The sequence below is a fragment of the Chelon labrosus genome (genome assembly GCF_963514085.1).
Source record: "Chelon labrosus genome assembly, chromosome: 1".
In the NCBI taxonomy this organism is placed as follows: domain Eukaryota; kingdom Metazoa; phylum Chordata; class Actinopteri; order Mugiliformes; family Mugilidae; genus Chelon; species Chelon labrosus.
Genome location: NC_140337.1, coordinates 8,504,073 through 8,521,674, shown reverse-complemented (window position 1 = coordinate 8,521,674; position 17,602 = coordinate 8,504,073). Strand labels below are relative to the sequence as shown.

The following is a 17,602-nucleotide window of genomic DNA, read 5'->3' as shown; positions in this document are numbered from 1 at the left end:
TTTGTCTGTTGTTGTCGTTGTCAGAGCCCTGCTTCGCTTGTGTTCCCGCGTGTGCATCAAGTACGTCTGGCGTCAAGAGCGCCCCCACGAGGACTGCCGGGGAATTACGGGTTCAAAATGCAATTAATTGCAATTAATTAATTTTAATCGAGTAATTTCTTATCGACAATTAATCGATAATCGATTAATTGCTTGCATCCCTATTTCTTATATCACCCATTCTTGACATTTAGACATACTTATTAACATAGTTATACCAATAACCCAACTAGTGATAATTTCAAGGTGGTAGTAACAAACAAAACATAACACAGAACCTTTAACAATATGAACACTAAACTTCCAAATACCCAAATGGTTTGCTATAGGCCTACAACAAGGTAAGAGAACAATGGCCTCTACACTAAGCAAACCACATCCCGATGTAGCTTGGGCAGAGGATGGTGACAATTCCTCTGTGGGATTCGCACAAAGTGCCTTGGCTGCTGTCGTCCAGGTTGTGGAACGGTTGCTGCTCAGTATGCACGTATACTCACAGTTCCGCTGATCTCCGTCCAATAAGGAAAATAGAAAAGGAGAAATAATCCTAACGTTTGATGTATCCAGAGGGGGGGAAAAAAGTCTCGGCGTTGACATCACTTCTTAGTTATAACGGGCCGTGTCCGCGGAAGGAATCCCTCCCGCTGCGCCTTCCCCGCTTCTCTCGCCCACGACATTCCACCTGTAGCTAGATATCTCGTCCTCCATCTGTGATCTTTCGTCGATCTTTGGATGTATGTTGTACTCAGCCAGGACTGGGAGGGCCTCCTTAAGCGTAGGGTAGATCTGATCTCCTTTTTCCGTTGTCAGTTTTAGTTGCGCCGGATAGAGGCATTTGGCTTTAACGTTCTTCTCTTTTAATTGTTTGATGGTCTCTCGCACTTGTGCCCTCCTCCTTTGCAATTCCGGAGAGTAGTCGTGGTCAAAGTATATTTGTTTGTCTTTATACATTAATTTTTGGCTCCATGCTTGTCGCAAGATTTTGTCTTTGACTGAGTAATCCACAAATCTGACGATCAGAGACCTCGGAGTAGCATTGGGGTCTTTCGGCTTGGCCGCCAGGGAGCGGTGTGCTCTTTCTATTTGCATATTCACGTCTGGCATTGGTTTAAGTACAGATTGAATCATCTCCGCGACAAACTTCTTAACATCTTTTCCTTCACTACCCTCCGGCACCCGATAAATTCTCAGATTATTGCGCCTTGTTCTGTTTTGCAAGTCTTCACATCTAGCTGTTAGATCTCTCTCTCGGTGTAGCAGATAACGTATGGCTCTCTCATACCTTCTTCCATCGTCTTCAGTAGCACTTATACGATCTTCCGCCTCTTTGGTTCTTTTCTCTAGTTTGGTCATTTCCCCTTTCAGTTCTTCCATTGATGTTTCCAGCTTCTTAAGGGACATTTTCGTTTGATTATGTCCCTCACGGTTTTCTGCCCTTAGCTTTTCTAGCTCGGCTAATATTTTGGCTCCTGAGCTAGCATTATCTGTAGCCTCCTGTTGATTTAGCTTCGAACTATCATTTTTCTCTTTTGAGGTCTCTGGTTTCGTCGCAGTCCTGCCTCTAGCAGATGTTGCCATTATCAATCCGTGATGTAGTACAAAGTTTTAAGTTTAATTAGGTTATTTACTATTAAGTTAGACGGAGCTCAACTTCAAGGTTGCTTTTCAACGCATGACGTCACCGGAAGTCCGCATACTCACTTCTGTGCAAGAATCATATTTTCAAAATCAAATCTGAAAGAAACATATTTCCGAAATTAGATTTCCCAGATGTATGCTGAGTGAGTGTGTGAGATTGCAAACTTGAGCTAAACCAAACCTATTTTTTGGTCTTTTGAAAATGGTCAGATGACTTGTTGTTGTGAAAGTCACTCATCTCTACCAAATAAGTGTTGACACTTGCTGTGACAGTAATAATACACTACAGCCAGTGCTGCGACCAACAAAAGCCTTCCGCAGACGCCAACAGTGAAACTGAAGGCCAGTAATCCGCACTGAAATAAACTCCACAATGTGAGGCAAAGAAGAAAGAGAAACTTTTCCTGAGCCAACAATCACTCGGATTCACAGTGAGACAGGACTTCCCTTTGAGCTATATCAAATCAGCGTAGCCAGGAAATTCAATTCAGCTCATTTGCCGAGCCAACGCCGATACAGAGACGTTCTAGGTGAGCTCATTGGCTTGTTTTTTTTTCCTTTTAAAACATTCTACTTCTGCTTCATCACCTCAATGTTGTTTCACCACCTTTAACAATTGACCCTTCGTTGGCCATGGGATTGTTGTATTGGTGTGCTGACCACCAACTAGTGCCATCCTACCCTTTGGCAAACTTCCTATGCTACAGATGCTAGATTCAACCAACAATAGCCATGCTATGGGCCAATTTCCATCGAAAACATTGGAAACCTGTAATAACAGAGTCTAGTTGGGTATCGGGAGATCAGCATTTGGGCCGATCCAGGCATTTTTAAAATGATCAGATCAAGGTTCGACCGAGACCGATCTTTTGTAGCTATTTGTTTTAGGTCTGCCATAAACCAAACCCACATCTCTGTAGCGTTAAAACGTCATCTAGTGGGGGTTGGCTAGCGCCAAAGGTGCCAACATCGAAGATGAAGAGGAACCAAAATCATAAACATGATGTGACTAAACATGGCTGTTGTGTGGAAGAACTAAACTCTGGAAAATTAAGTCAGTCAGACAGCAATATACAAATTATGCAATGTGGATGTTTGGCGAGGTGGCAGTAGGAGATCGTTAGTCGATACTACCAACTTGATGTGTCACCTACAAAAATAAATATTGACAAAATGGAATATGTTGAGTACACTAAGGCAAAGGCTACACGGAACAACAAACACTGAGCGCTGGGGAGAAGAAAGTTTCCTTGAGATAGTGTCCAGATGAAAAGTACGCCAGTGAGGTTTACGTCATTTATGATTGTTAGATGTCCAGCCCATTTCTGTTGTACACAGGCTTTCACCGTCTGTTGGAGATTTTGGAGCCAAGGTAAGAGCTACTCCTTCAACGCTACATGTCAGCCACGGCACTACCGGAACTTTAGTTTAGGTGTTATTATCACATTAACTCTGGGAGCACTATTTATTGGACTTAATACAGTCACACATGATCTAGGAGAATATAAATAAGATAAGAAAAGCTGTTATGAATCTCAAGGGCAGGACATTTTGATTATATAAGATTGCATTAGGACACTCAGATCGCCTGATGCTCAATATTAAAGCATCTGTTTTGGATCCAGAGTGCAAAAAAACTTGATCGGGACACCTTGAATGGACCGCCATATTGCTATTGTTTGTCTAACCTAGAAACAGTAACATAGGCAATTAAGACTTGACAAAGGGAAGGAGGTCTCTGGTTGGTGGTCTGCAGACTAGGGCTGCAACGACTCGTCAACATCATTGATTACAACGACTACTTAAATACATCGATTTGCATGAAATATGTCAACACATCACAATGTTTGCTAAAAAAAGACCTTATCAAAATGTCAAAAAAGTGAGGAAAGTCAGTAAACAGAAAGCCAGATGCTTGAAAGACGTTTCTCTTTGTTAACTAACCAGCAGAGGGCTCAAACCAGTAGCTCAAACCTGCCAAAAATCCAAAAGAAGGCGGCAAAGTGGTTGCATGCTGAGTAAAGTTAAAATGACTCCTAACAGTAAAGCCACTGAATATTTGAACCATTACATTGAGTTTAGTCTTGCCGTAAATTTCCCTGTACATTCCGCTTCAAAGGATTTTTGCATCCTTTAGCTGCGGTTATCATCACAGCATGGAGGTCCATACGTTCGTTTGAAAAATAATCAAAATAATAGATTAGTCGATTGAAAAAGAGAATTGTTTGCTGCAGCCCTACAGCACACCAATCAGAGAGCAACAAAGGATCAATTTTGTTTGGACTCCAGGTTTTGTGGTAATCTTAACATTGTAAGCAAACCCAAACAGCAGGGATGCTGACTCATGGAGCTCTGTTAGCCCGCACAAATTAGAGCGAGAATATAAAATAGACATTAACAGTGTCCTTTTATCTTCTCTGCACTGCTTTATAAGCCTTCCCTTTCTTTCCTCTCTGTTTGTGAAATTTGATAGCTGTAATTATGACAATCTGCTTAATTCATGTTCATGTTTCCTCTCGTTCTTCGCAACAGAAATCTAAACAGTAATTATCTCAGAGAGACTGGTGTGGGCTGATTATTGAGGAGATGCCACGGTTCTCAGTTGGAGGATGTCGAGATCAGCAGCGTGATCAGCAGAGAGGGAACAAAGTGTTGCTGATGTTACACAACTAGTTGAGCAGCGTGGGGGCCTTATCTCTCACCGGTCGGTCACTATGGAGGTGTTGCCCAGGCGACCGTTGCTGAGATGTGACTCAGCGTTTTGGCCGCCCTCTATCCGACAAGACTCCTCCACACTGAGCACGGACGTCCCTCAGAGTGCAGCAGGCCGTCAATGTATTGACCACTTTGTGGCAAAACATTCAACGTACAGCAGCTCCAACGCAGCACGGAGCTTTGACTCGTTATAATTAATAGCAATTCGTCAAAATACAGACAGTCGGCAGCCAACACGGACCGCGTCACTGACTGTTGAAGCTGTGAATATGAGTAGAGACTGAGAAAATACTACACAAATATCATGAACACAGTTAATGTCAGATATGAGAAGATGAAATGGATATAACTGTTAACAAATGGCACATAACAGATTTACATACCAGCTCCACAATACAAAAGTCAAAAGTCAGTTGATCAAAATCTCACAAAAATTTTTATGTAAAATTAAAAATTTGAAAAAAAAAATCCTGATCTGATGAATCTCAAATGTTAATATAATGTTAGTGTCTGTCTCTACTATTGATTGACAATTGATAATTTGGGGTCATTTTTAAACAAAACTACTCAGAGTATGCTGGTGGTGGTTGCACTAATTTGTCTCTGTTTCTTATTTCAAGGTGAAAAAATTCTTTTTGGGCCACTCGTCAGGTCAAGTACATCAACTAAACTTGTACAATTGGCAAAATAACAAAACAGATCCAACAGATGTCATGACATATTCACAAAAAGTGAATTACTCTGGGAATGACTACAGTGCAAGCCCTAAATATATGCATGTAAAGTGTTTGCATAACACGTCTGTGATGGAGGAAATGAATGTATTTATAGTTATTTTTACAAAAGCCTGTAAGCGCAGGCCACGCAACATCTGTTATCTTCGCCGGCATGTGTAGTGTAACCTTATACTTTCAGAAGGACTACAAAGCAGCAGGAAAACTGGGTCATACTGATGAGATGAGGGAAGAACAATTTCGTGAGATGTCATGACCCCCTGACTATGAATGAAACTCAAACATCACGGCTAACAGAACGGAGCCAAGAGGTCCGGACACGCATAACACAGTCACAGGGGTGCTGATCAACTCGAGAGGGAAAGGAAATCAAATTAAGAGTGTTGCAGCATACTGTTTGGTCTGAATGTTCTGTAGCCTCTGCTTGACTGCAACAGACTCTGCTGTGATATGGCAGCCAGCTAATCACAGATCACAACCTGAGTATGTGAGCACAGAGCAGGGAAACATTAACCTGAGTTTCTGATTGGCATTAAACTCTAAACGTCAAGGCCAAGAAAAACGTGATAGGGCTAAGTTAATATGAGGACATAAACACGCTCACTTGCCAATTCATTAGATACATTAGAAAAAACAAATGCATCCTCACATAATAGTCCTGCACTAAATCCTCCTTGATGGTTTTAATAAGGTTCAGTTTACGTTGAAGCAGCATCAGAAAGGTGGCAATTCAACTGGATGGTCAGTGTGGAGGATGTAATTTGTGATGCTGTTAAACTGGATTGAATTAAACACTCAAGTGTTTGTTATTTAGCCCAGCCCACTGGCTGAAATGGGGTTGCCAAAATAATAGAAACACGTGTCTGTAAAACAAGCATTCTGGTCACAGCTACACAAATGTGTCTGTGTCTTATTTAAAATAAATAAATAAATAAAAAATAGGGTTGTAACTAATTTCTTTTCATGTTGATCTATAAGATGCTGAAATTGTTCTCGTTGAAATTTACTAAAACCAAAGTTGACATACTTTATATAAGTGTTTTATCCGCAGCTACGAACATAGATATAAGTATTTTTTCTTTTTTTACATATATGAGGTAAAAGTTAAGAAGAATTCATTTTTTTAGAATACAAACTTGACATGTTAATAATAATGATGAAAAACAGCCGTGACACAGCCAGCATGGCAGCTCACTGACAGTACTTTCTAGCACCGCTCAGCAGTTAGCCATCCATGCGTTAAATCTGCATTAAATGGTGAAAAAAAGAAATAAAACACAGCATTGTGAGACTGTAAGCTAAGTCTAACAGCTTTGCTTTGCCTTGGCAGCAGCAGAGCGCCCGCGTCCACAAAATTATCCCCCAAAACTACCCGCGAGACCACAAGCTAACGGTTCATTTCAACGTTAGTTCCCACTCACCCCGAGCTAGCATGCTAACCTCCACGGCTAGCAAACAAGCTAGCACCTGTTCGGCAGCAAGAGGGTTCGGGTTCACAACATTTGGAGGAGGATGCAGGGATGGATGGCCTCGGATGGTGAAACATTTCCATTCCCCAGCAGCTAACAAACCTCCACCTCCGCTGCCGCAACAGAAAACGGAGCGACGTACCTTCCTGATGCCTCGAATCCAGCTCGGACGCAGCAATTCATCCTTTATTCCTGAGTTGAAGCTGGGAACTTGTTTTTCCTACACGAAGGGATTTGACATTCTCCTCATCATGATGGTGTTTTCTGTTTGCGGTCCCATTCCTGTGTCAGTGACGTTCACTTCCTGTTCCTAACCCGACGGCGGCGGCGGCGGCGACTCCCACCCTCCGTCTCCGTGGTAGTAAAGCAGCTCGATCAATTATTCAGACGATCTCTGCGATCAAACCTCTGGAGAAGACACAATGGAGCCACCGACTACAGATGACTCTAACAATGACTCTACGGTCCGTATTAGTCAGTCTAAATGGAGACAACATGGATAAATAACTATTTTGAAAATAGATTAATCGATTAAGCAACTTGATTATGATATATCAACGCTAGTAGAATTCTATTCTGATCAACCAGTTTTCTTTTAACATTTTTAACGCTTTGCCTCTAACAACAAGTCGAGGCAAACTCAACAAAAGTGAGAATATTAGTCATAACAATTAGTGGATTTGATAAGCTCATATTCAAAAGGTTGGTGGGAACATATGGGGTGCCGTTTGTAAAGCGGCTCATGCTGAAAATAACAGCAACATTTTGTCACATTTAGCTTCAATGTTTAAAAAACTGGTGTGAATTTTTGAGAGTCACTTTTTTGCACATTTATAACAATATTTGTCAACTTAGAGATATTTTAAATATTTAAATCTAAATGCTAAATCTAAATCTAAATGTTAAATGTTAAATCTAAATGCTAAATCTAAATCTAAATGTTAAATCTAAATGTTTAAATCTAAATCTAAATGTTAAATCTAAATCTTAAATCTAAATCTTAAATCTAAATGTTAAATCTAAATCTAAATCTAAATCTTAAATCTAAATGTTAAATATAAATATAAACGTTAAATCTAAATCTAAATCTTAAATATAAATGTTAAATATAAATATAAATGTTAAATCTAAATCTAAATCTTAAATCTAAATGTTAAACCTAAATCTAAATCTAAATCTTAAATCTAAATCTTAAATCTAAATCTAATTCTAAATGTTAAATCTAAATATTTCGGGTGAAACTAAATATTTAACTAATGGTCAGAGTGTGTTTATAGTGGCAAATAACGAATAAAACCCATCTTATCCGGGGAAATGGACTCTTGAACGTGGATTATCGTGATAATAACTACCTAAAATAACAAACACGTTTGGAGAAACTTTATTTAAAGAGTACTTTGAGTTTTTAGTGTCACTTTTATGAAGGGTGCGGGACTTAAGACTTATGACCTGTAGCCACTATAGCCAGCCACAAGGGTACGTTTTTTCCAAATCACGTAGCATTGGATTCTTGTCAAGGCTAACTTAACTAAACTAGCTAACGGTAGCCAGTAGAGATTTGCTACTAGCACCAATGCACTTTATGTGTAGCACATATGTTTCTATAAACAGTAAAACTCACAGCGGTAGATTCAAATTTCGCGTAGTAGAATTCTATTCTGATCAACCAGTTTTCTTTTAACATTTTTAATGCTTTGCCTCTAATAACAAGTCAAGGCAAACTCAACAAAAGTGAGAATATTAGTCATAACAATTAGTGGATTTGATAAGCTCATATTCAAAAGGTTGGTGGGAACACAACACTAATTTGTTGATCTTCCTATATAGTAGTGTTGAGGCTTCTGTCCAGGGGTGGTTCTAGGTTCTGGGGGGCCCCAGGCAAAGTTGTACTTACAGGCTCCTTTAACAAGTGTCCAAACCAAACCTAGGGTAGGTTGAGGAGTTTTGTTGAGGCAGGTTTAAGGTGGTTTATTCTATTATTATTTCTAATTTAGATTTTTCCACAGCGTCCCAAACGATTGCTTGGTTTGTCAAGTGCACTAAATAGTCTAAAAGGGCTTGACTGTTCTCACTGATGTCCTCCATAGTAATCTTGATGTCTGCTTCACTCATGTGTTGTAAGAACATTTCCACCTCCTGTGTTTTAATCTTAACCCAAATGTACTTGAACCAGTGCTGGGTGGTGGTTTATGTGAGAGTTCAGGGCTCTCTACTTCTATAGAGGTTGACAACACGGGTGACCCCAGCACACAGCCGTTTCTTTGCCCGTAGACACCCCCCAAGACATATATGTAGTCTAGGGAGAGGTTGGTTGCATATACACCAATCAGCCACAACATTAAAACCACTGACATGAAAAGTAATTAATCTTGTGGTGTTCTGCTAGGAAACTTTTGGTCCTGGCATTTGTGTGGATGTTACTTAGACATGTAGCACCCGGATCCCTTCACTAGATCCCAAACTGATCAAGCATCTGTGGGATGATCCACAGAGCCCCCTCCCCTCAACCCATAGGACCCAAAGGCCCCCACTTACAACATCCTGTTGCCAGACACCACAGGACACCCTCAGAAGGCCCATGTCCATTCTCTGATGAGTCACAACTATTTTGGAGACACAAGGGAGACCTACGCAATATTAGGAAGGTGGTTTTAATGTTGTGGCTTGTCAGTGTATATACTGAAACCTCAAACTGAGTTCTTATTAAAATACGTAGTCAGTGCATAATCCAAGATTTTGTTTGCCAATGGAGCTGACCAAAGAAAACAGTAATAATCTTCCTTTAAATTATATTTAATTTAATACTGAAACAATTACAGGTATATTTTACACACCCCTTCCTCCAGTTTCCTATGTTCTTACTGCCCAATAGTACCATCTATTGATCTGTATGGGTAATGTCATAGTTTTGAGCTGGAGCTCTGAACTGATTTCCTTGATTTGAATGGATAAAAGGCTTGAATTAACTTTATTAAGTGGAAATTAGATTATCTACTGCAGGGATGAAAGGAGGACTCAGACTTTAAACCGATAAAGCTCAGATCACTGCCTCAGCCACCGTCTCCTCCAGTGATCTACAGTTCTTCTCATCAGAGCAGAACAAGTCTGAATAATTAATATGACTAGATTCCGTGCTGCTTCTCTCACGGAAAGCCTTTTTGAACAGACAAGCTGAACGTCATTTCTCTTGATTCTTCATTAATCAAATCACTTGTCGCTTTCATCCTGCAGAAAGACAGAAATGTGACTTCTGCAGGCTGTTAATTAAAGACTCATTCTATTTAGCCTGTATCAGCATGTAATTGTAGTCTTTTCCTGTGATGCAGTTTTACACTTGTGTCATAATCAGGTTTGATCCAGGCTGTGGTAGAAAGCAGCGTCTCTGCGGTGCTGTTGGACCGGCATGTTCCTCCTGGTTCTCCTGACTTTCTCCAGGTCCACCTCCACTAGAACCATGCCGGGCTTTTCTCCTCCACAGTCACCGAGCACCTCGCCCCAGGGGTCCACCGCCAGGGCGTGGCCGTATGACGACCGCTTCTCGTGATGCTGACCGACCTGTGCCGCCGCCAGGACGAAGCACTGGGTCTCGATTGCCCGAGCACGCAGTAACACCTGGCAACAAATACATTGTAAAAGCCCATTCTTATGGTAATCCATGTGTGTTTTATTGACTCAACCTACCTCCCAGTGAGCAGCTCCTGTTGCTACAGTGAAGGCTGATGGGTATGTCAGGATTTCAGCCCCGTGTGTTTGCAGAGCCAGTGACAACTCAGGGAATCTTAGATCGTAGCAAATGCCCAAGCCCACCTATATGAACAAGAAAAGGCTCAGTTGACGTCAGGCTTTAAATTGGAGCAGCAATATCCCTCATTTCTGCATAAAATGAGCCCAATTACTTTGGAGCCCCTGAATATAGGGGATACAAATATGTTTCCAATTCCTACTTACACCTTTCCTCAAATTTGAATGTGCATATACAAATTAAAGCTGCTCTTTAAGCCCATATTAATTATATATCCGTAGCTTCAATATATTTTGACGAACAGCTAAGAAAACAAACTCTGTGTCCAAACTGTATGAGCAAAATAAAGACACTACATGTAAAGTTATAGGGACACAACAAAAGCGTTTTCCTCTCAAAGCGAGACCCTTCATACTATCACCTAATCCAAAAAAAAAATCAAGAGCATTTTCAGCCCCACACACTGTGGATATTATCTCAGGACCTTGCCGATTGGCGTTTGAACCGGGGAGACGAGGGATGGTCCAGGGATGGTGAAGGCACTTTCTTTGAGGGACACGCCCTTTTCTGGCAGTTCTACATCAAACAAGTGAGACTTCCTGTAGACTGACACGACGTCACCTGCGGGTGCGATGAGAGCGTGTCAGTTCAGAGTAAGGCATGCATGTACAAACTGGAAAGTGTGAGAAAAAAGCAGGGAGGGATTGCTCAGTGGACAGTACCTCTATCGTTGATTATGATGTGACTGTTGTAGATTCGTCCATCTGTTTCCCAGTCGTGTCCTCTTTCGTGAAATCCTCCGAGAGACAGCCACACCGCCAGCTTCCTGGAAGAAAGGCAGGTTAAAATAACTATAGAAATTCTACACAGGATATTACCTTCAGGTAGTAGAGAGGGCTTTTCCACAAATCACAGGCTTGGTGGTTCAATCACTGGCCCCGGCACATGCCAAAGTGTCCTTGGGCAAGACACTAAATCCCACTTTGCTCCAGACTTAAGCGTAATTACAGCATAGGGGGTTACGTCATCAAAAGCATTTATACCTGTGTGGTGGTGTGTCTGTATTGTTATTTGATTACATCAGCGAAACACTAGGCAGCAACTGGTCAGCTGTGTTGACTTTCATTCTGCATTTCACACAATGGCGAGTGAAACTGAGCAGCTCATGTTGGAGCTGAAGTGAATAAATGTGGATCAACAGTTAGTTTCACTAAAATCCCTGCAGAACAGAACATAGAGAAGACTTAGAACTTTCTGTGTTCGTTCAACCACTGAGTCATGTGAACAAGGAAATGCATTTTAGACCAATCACAGGCCACATAAACTGCACATTATATTGCTGGTTTCTTGACTCCAATTTTTATTGCACATATGACGTCTTAATTAACTTATTTATCAGATAAAAAGCTGTGAAAGAGTAAGACTGCACAGGGATTTCTTACTTTCAGAAAACTGAAAAATATTGTGTAGGACTCAACAAACTTTACAGTCAGTGTGGCTCAGTGAACATATATCAGTGTCACTGTTTGTTTTTGATATCACCAACATATCAACCTTTTCAAATCTTTCCTAGAACAGAAATAGAAAACTGTCAACCTGGCCAGCTGAGTGTATCTTGAGATTGTGTCCCCTTCCAGGCTCTCTGACAGCGACAGCGTCTCCTCTCTGCTGGATCCAATGTAGTCAAAGGCTTCAGGTAGGAAGACCATGCTGGCCCCGCGCTGCTTGGCCTCCTCCACCAGCTGTTCACAAGCAGAGAAGTTGGCCTCTTTGTCCGGGGTAGCTGTCAGCTGACAGAGTGCAGCCAGTGGGTGAGGTGAACTGGACATCCTGAGAGAAGAGAGAACAAACAATCACATATCAGCTATTGTTGATCATTGACTGCACAGGTTAATCTGTTATATACTTGTTGTTTTGTACTGGAACAGGTTTGCACTCAGTCATTTTTCTATAATATGGTGACATTTAAATAATCTACTTAACAAAATGATCTGTTTTCAATCACATTGCATTTTAATTGCATATTTCACATTAACTTTGCAAAATAATTAAAATAACAGGAAACTCTTTTCAATCAAAGCTATAAAATCAATTCATTCTCTTGTCGCAATAATAAACATACCTGTTTTGTTGCTTTATCTTGTGTCTCAAAGCTGAGCCTGAGGCCAAACGCTTTGCAGATGCTCCCAAAATGCACCTGATTCTGAACATTGATCCCAGACAGTGTCACCTTCCTTGTTCAGTCCATGTCAGTATCATATTTACTTATGAGTCCGCGTTCAGGTTCAACTCAGCTGAGTCCTTTGCTACAGGAAGGCGCAATTCTTCTTCTCCTTTGCTATTTGTCATTGGTTAGAAACCTGCATTAGACACACTACCTCCACCTACCGGAGAGTATTTGTGTGTCTGTGTGATCAACAAGGTTCATTTTGCAAAAATATACAGATTCAGATGCAATATAAAAAGCAAATTACACTTCAAAATTGGAGCTGCTCCCAGAGGGTTTATGCTGGTGTAGCTGGTTGGTGCTAGGTAAACATATTATTTTGTTGGGGGAAAAAATAATAATGTTTTAGAAAATGTTTTCTTTGCAAAAAAATGAATATTTTGTAAGTCCTATGAGGAATTATGGTGATTTTCTAATCAAATTTACCGCATTATGAAAGATAAAATCATGGGGAAAATCGTAATGCTTATTGCAAATAAACTGCTGCTCCATAACTATTACATAAAAAAGGCAACATGTTTCCAACAACATTTATAACATTTAGCTTTGTAGTTTGAAGGGAATGGGAACCAAAATATAAATACATGTATAATATTTGTTCCGGACTTTATTTACAGACAGGCATTCACACCAACCAGCCCTGCACTTCCTGGCCGGGGTCCTTCTCAGCAACACCCTTCCAAGATGGCAGCCAACAGTAGCAGCACGGGTAGCAAATCCAGCAGCAGCGCCGGCGGAAAACCGTCCGGTCCCTCAGCTGAACAGGTACATTCACCCCCGGCTCAGGCTGCTTTAGTCCAAACATTCGTTGTTGTTGTTGTTCATCCGCGTCCGGCGAAGCTAAAGCCGCCCAACCGACTCCCAGCAAGCTAAAGCTAACGTTAGCTTCCCCATCGCCACCACCCGGCCATTATTCCGCTTTTTCGCTTCAAAACGACACAACAAAGGCAGACAAAGAGAAGCCATGTATATTATTTGGATATTTAACATGTGTTTCTGACAATTGTGCTTCTGGCTAAAATTTAAACACTTTCAGCTCTATTTAAATGTGCGCACGCCTGTGGAGGGGTGGTGTGGTTTGGTGAATGGGTCTGCCCACTTAAATTAGCTGCCTCACAGTGGAAGGAGCTATAATTAACACTGAAGACCTCCCGACCCTATTTCATGGATGTAGAGGCATGCTACAAGTCAGATCATTTTCATAAACAGCAATACTGTTATTGTGTAATAATCTGTCACATAAATCTTGCAACCAAGATGCTTTTGTTGTAGTGATACACAATTTTCACGTAACTTTACTAAGCAAGGGGATGTAACTAACGATTAATTTCCACTTAGTCTGTCTGTTAATTAATATTTAATATTGAAAATGTCAGAAAATATTAAAAAAAAAATCCCCACTATAACTTCGCCACATACACATAGTCTGTAATCCCAAATATTACTTCCTCAGCAACAAAACCAGACATTTTAAAGGCAGCTCTAGCATTTACTTATTTATTTTTTTTGCAGTTAAATAAATTAAATGCTAAATTCAATTTGTTATAGTATTGTATCAATGTCAAATACATAAAATGTTATGTACTGGTAAATACTTTTACGGATGTAGCATTTAGGAAACATCAGACTAGTGCAATAATTAGTAACTACAGCTATTTTATAAATATGTCAGATTAAATGATTTAAAAGTAGTTTCTGAAATGTAATACTGGAAAATTACAAGTACGAGCTTAATATTGTACTTCTGTAAATGATAGTCTTAAACAGAGTTTATTCAAACTGGAATTTCTGATTCTTCTTGCTCTATAGCTAAACATTGCAGTATGCTGTGTTTATGTTCTAGTCTCTAAAATAAGTAAAATTATGACATCTCAAACAGTCATAAATCCAAAGTACTCCACCCATGTGTTTGTCAATTTGTACCTGTCAGTTGTATTTTAGTCAATGAATAATTTATCAACTACACAATTACAATAACTGCAGCAGCAGCAGCACATTGCAGAGTAAAATGAACCAGTGTGTTTGTGTTTTTGTGTGACAGGTGGTGGCAACATTTCAAAGGATGCGTCAGGAACAGCGCACCATGGCGTCTAAAGCCGCAGACTTGGACATGACCATCAATGAGCACAGGTTGGTGACTGGTGTTCTCACGTCTGCTGCATTTTCGATCCACTCTGCCACTCACATTTAATCAGCAGAGCTATTTCCTACAACAATAAACATGTATGTGAACATATACATGTGAGAAATGAACATTTCAAACCATTACGAGATGTCTTTGGATGAGATATGTTTTAATTTTTAACGTTGCTGCTTTGCTTTCAGCTTAGTTATCGAGACTCTGAAGGAGGTGGATCCTTCTAGAAAGTGTTTTCGTCTAGTAGGAGGGGTATTGATGGAGAGGACGGTAAAAGAAGTTCTACCCGCCTTGGAAACCAACAAAGAACAGGTCACGGATAAGAAAAGAATAATAAATAATAATTTGTACAAAATTTTTGGAGATTCAATTTTGGAAATGTGATAAACGTTTTTGAGATGAGTACATTCAGAAGACAAAGTGAATCCTTTGCCTAATTATTTGATTTTGAAAAATGTCCTTCGTTTCTTCTCACAGTTGTCCAAACTAAAGGACACAATCAACACGCAGATGCAGGCAAAAGGACGGGAACTCACAGAGTACAGGGAACGCTACAACATCCGGTTGGTAGGCGAGGGTGAGGCGGAGGCACAGGGCCAATCAGCGGCTTCCTCCAGAGAAAGCGAAGGAGAAGGATCTAAAGGCGGAGCCGGTGTTTTAGTTTCATAGTATGTAAAGATGGACAGCAACAAGGCCCTTTTCATTTTCTCTTTTTGAAGTACTGAAAATGTTAGATGGAGTCACAAAATCTAGATGGGAAATCTGAACTCTCCGCAGGACAACTTTGGATTTGGACTTGTCTGTTAAATAGAAAAAATTCTGTAATTTACAACTGGCCGAAACCGTATACTTAGTGCTCTGCTTATATATGTTCAGTGTTGATGCTAGTGTACATCACATTTGTTTGTTTCACGTCTGCCTTTTTTCATTGCTTGAATACTGTGGTATAAATTTCACAATTAAATGCAAACCCCTGAGTACTTTAGCTAAATATTGTTTTTCTAAGATGGCAAAGCTAATGTCAAAAACATACACATGAATACACATATTTGTTTTAACTTTTAACTAAAAACTTAACTGGGGTGAACAATTTCAAGGCCCTGTAGTCAGTTAAAACTGTGTAAAAGTCATCCATACAGATGTAGAACAGGTCCTGGAAGACGTTTATACAACACGTCTTGAGCATGAATATGAGATTATACTGTAAACACATGACTGTAGATTGTGCAGATTATCGTCATCCTCTAAAAGAGGTCCCTAAATTTGAGGACAGTTTGTGTTCAGTTGTTACTAAAGCGCATGCTGTGCTCTATTTGACCAGAAATGTCAATGCCACATCTTCATAATAAAGCCTTGTCAGTGAAAACACAATGAAACCTGGTGTGTTCTTTTTGAGCAGAGGCAGTTTAAACTGAGGGAATCTCCCAGAACCTGATGTGCACTGTCCATGTGGTTTATACAGTATGTTGTAATGATAAAATGTTTTTGTCAATGGTCATGAATTACAAATGTCAAAATTGCATTGTGTTTTTTTTGCACACAGTCCTTTGTAGCTTTGTCCATGGACTAAACTCTATTCATGAATACTTATTAATTTATTATTTTAGGACAGGTACCGAGAAACACTGACAACATCAGGAGCATTGTCTGATGAACTGTGTGCGTATAGTCAAGCTAATTTCCAACACTAGAAACTTAATGGGCATCCGTAAGTAGTCACTACAATACAAAGTGTATTTATAATTTATTTATAATCCAAGTGTGTAAGTACGTAAAAGCAATGGCAGCAATCTGCAATAAACAAATATACAGAATCTATTTAAAAACATATTTAAAAAGTTCTCATACAGTATACACAACTAATGATGACTTGATGTCACAGTTGCAGTCCTAGTCAGTGGTTGTAGTAGAGAAAATTTAAACGCTTCAATCTTTTTTTGTTACTCCATGGGTGAGAAACAGTGCATGGTGGTGGTCCAGTCATTTATACTGAGTATTAGGCACATTCATGGTTCCCTGGGGTGGTCAAAGTAGTATAGATCAGGGGTTCCCAAACTTTTCCATGCCAAGGCCCCCCAAACAGCATTAGCTTCTGGCCAAGGACCCCTTTTGCAAACCTACAGGCAATGCTACAAAATATGTAAAGAAACATCAATTTTTAGAATGTTTTTTCTTACTTTTATTTACTATTCAATAACTATTACATTTGTTTAGCATAAGTGCTGCCTCATATTTTCTGATTTTAGTTGGCCTTAGGTTTTTGCAGCAGTGTCCTCCACAGCAGGGCTGTTGGTAAGTTCCTTCAGTCTCTTTCTTGTCAAAAACCTGTTCATTTTGCGCTAGCTACACGCTAGCTTGAGGGGCAAAGCAGCTTGATAAATGGCACAAACCGATGAGCATGGCAAATAACATTTCAATATATCGAAATTATTATAATATTATTATATTATTTTATCAGAATCAGAATCAGAAAAGACTTTATTGCCAAGCATGTTTGTACATACAAGGAATTTGCTTTGGTGTTGTTACGCATAAAATAAAATAAAATAAAATAAAATACAGAAACTATATTTTATTATATTATGAAAATGATTTAAAAAAAATAATTTGATTATATTTTACAATAATGATTAAATAATTAGATTCTATTTTTTTATCTGTGCAATTCTTGTCTTATCTTCCAATTATCTGAGGACCCCTGGCGCCCCCTGGCGGCCGCCCCCCACTTTGAAAACCACTGGTATAGATCACGATCCAGAGCATGTGAAAGAGATTTAATAAATGGAACATAGGATATCAAGCAAGCGATTATTTGTGTGTAAAATGAATACATAAAGAAGGAAAACTATGATATAGGATTTACAAAAAGAGCTGGACAAAAACGACGAGGATGGGATTCGA

General features: G+C 39.8%; 3 protein-coding genes across 5 annotated transcripts in view; 1 reads left to right on the top strand and 2 right to left on the bottom strand.

The window, feature by feature from the left end:
- The window catches only part of clcn3 (chloride channel 3), a 43,467-nt gene extending 36,424 nt beyond the window's left edge, over positions 1-7,043 (bottom strand). For all 3 annotated transcript variants that reach the window (XM_084544769.1, XM_084544774.1, XM_084544775.1), the window contains exon 1: positions 6,738-7,043. The gene's annotated coding sequence lies outside the window, so the exon portion shown is untranslated. The remainder of the gene's footprint in view (positions 1-6,737) is intronic.
- Positions 7,044-9,130: 2,087 nt separating this feature from the next.
- nit1 (nitrilase 1) lies at positions 9,131-12,899 on the bottom strand. The gene is made up of 6 exons (XM_084554424.1): positions 12,460-12,899; positions 11,934-12,167; positions 11,060-11,163; positions 10,822-10,958; positions 10,277-10,402; positions 9,131-10,207 (listed from the first exon to the last, which is right to left on the bottom strand). Exons 1-6 carry the CDS (start codon positions 12,546-12,548, stop codon positions 9,941-9,943), a joined length of 957 nt encoding a protein of 318 aa, XP_084410550.1. The 5' UTR covers positions 12,549-12,899; the 3' UTR covers positions 9,131-9,940.
- A 329-nt stretch (positions 12,900-13,228) lies between these two features.
- On the top strand, positions 13,229-16,156 carry pfdn2 (prefoldin subunit 2). Its single transcript, XM_084552414.1, has 4 exons — positions 13,229-13,329; positions 14,606-14,694; positions 14,890-15,013; positions 15,179-16,156. The coding sequence occupies exons 1-4, from the start codon at positions 13,249-13,251 to the stop codon at positions 15,368-15,370; spliced, it is 486 nt and encodes a 161-aa protein (XP_084408540.1). The 5' UTR covers positions 13,229-13,248; the 3' UTR covers positions 15,371-16,156.
- The last annotated feature ends 1,446 nt before the right edge of the window (positions 16,157-17,602 follow it).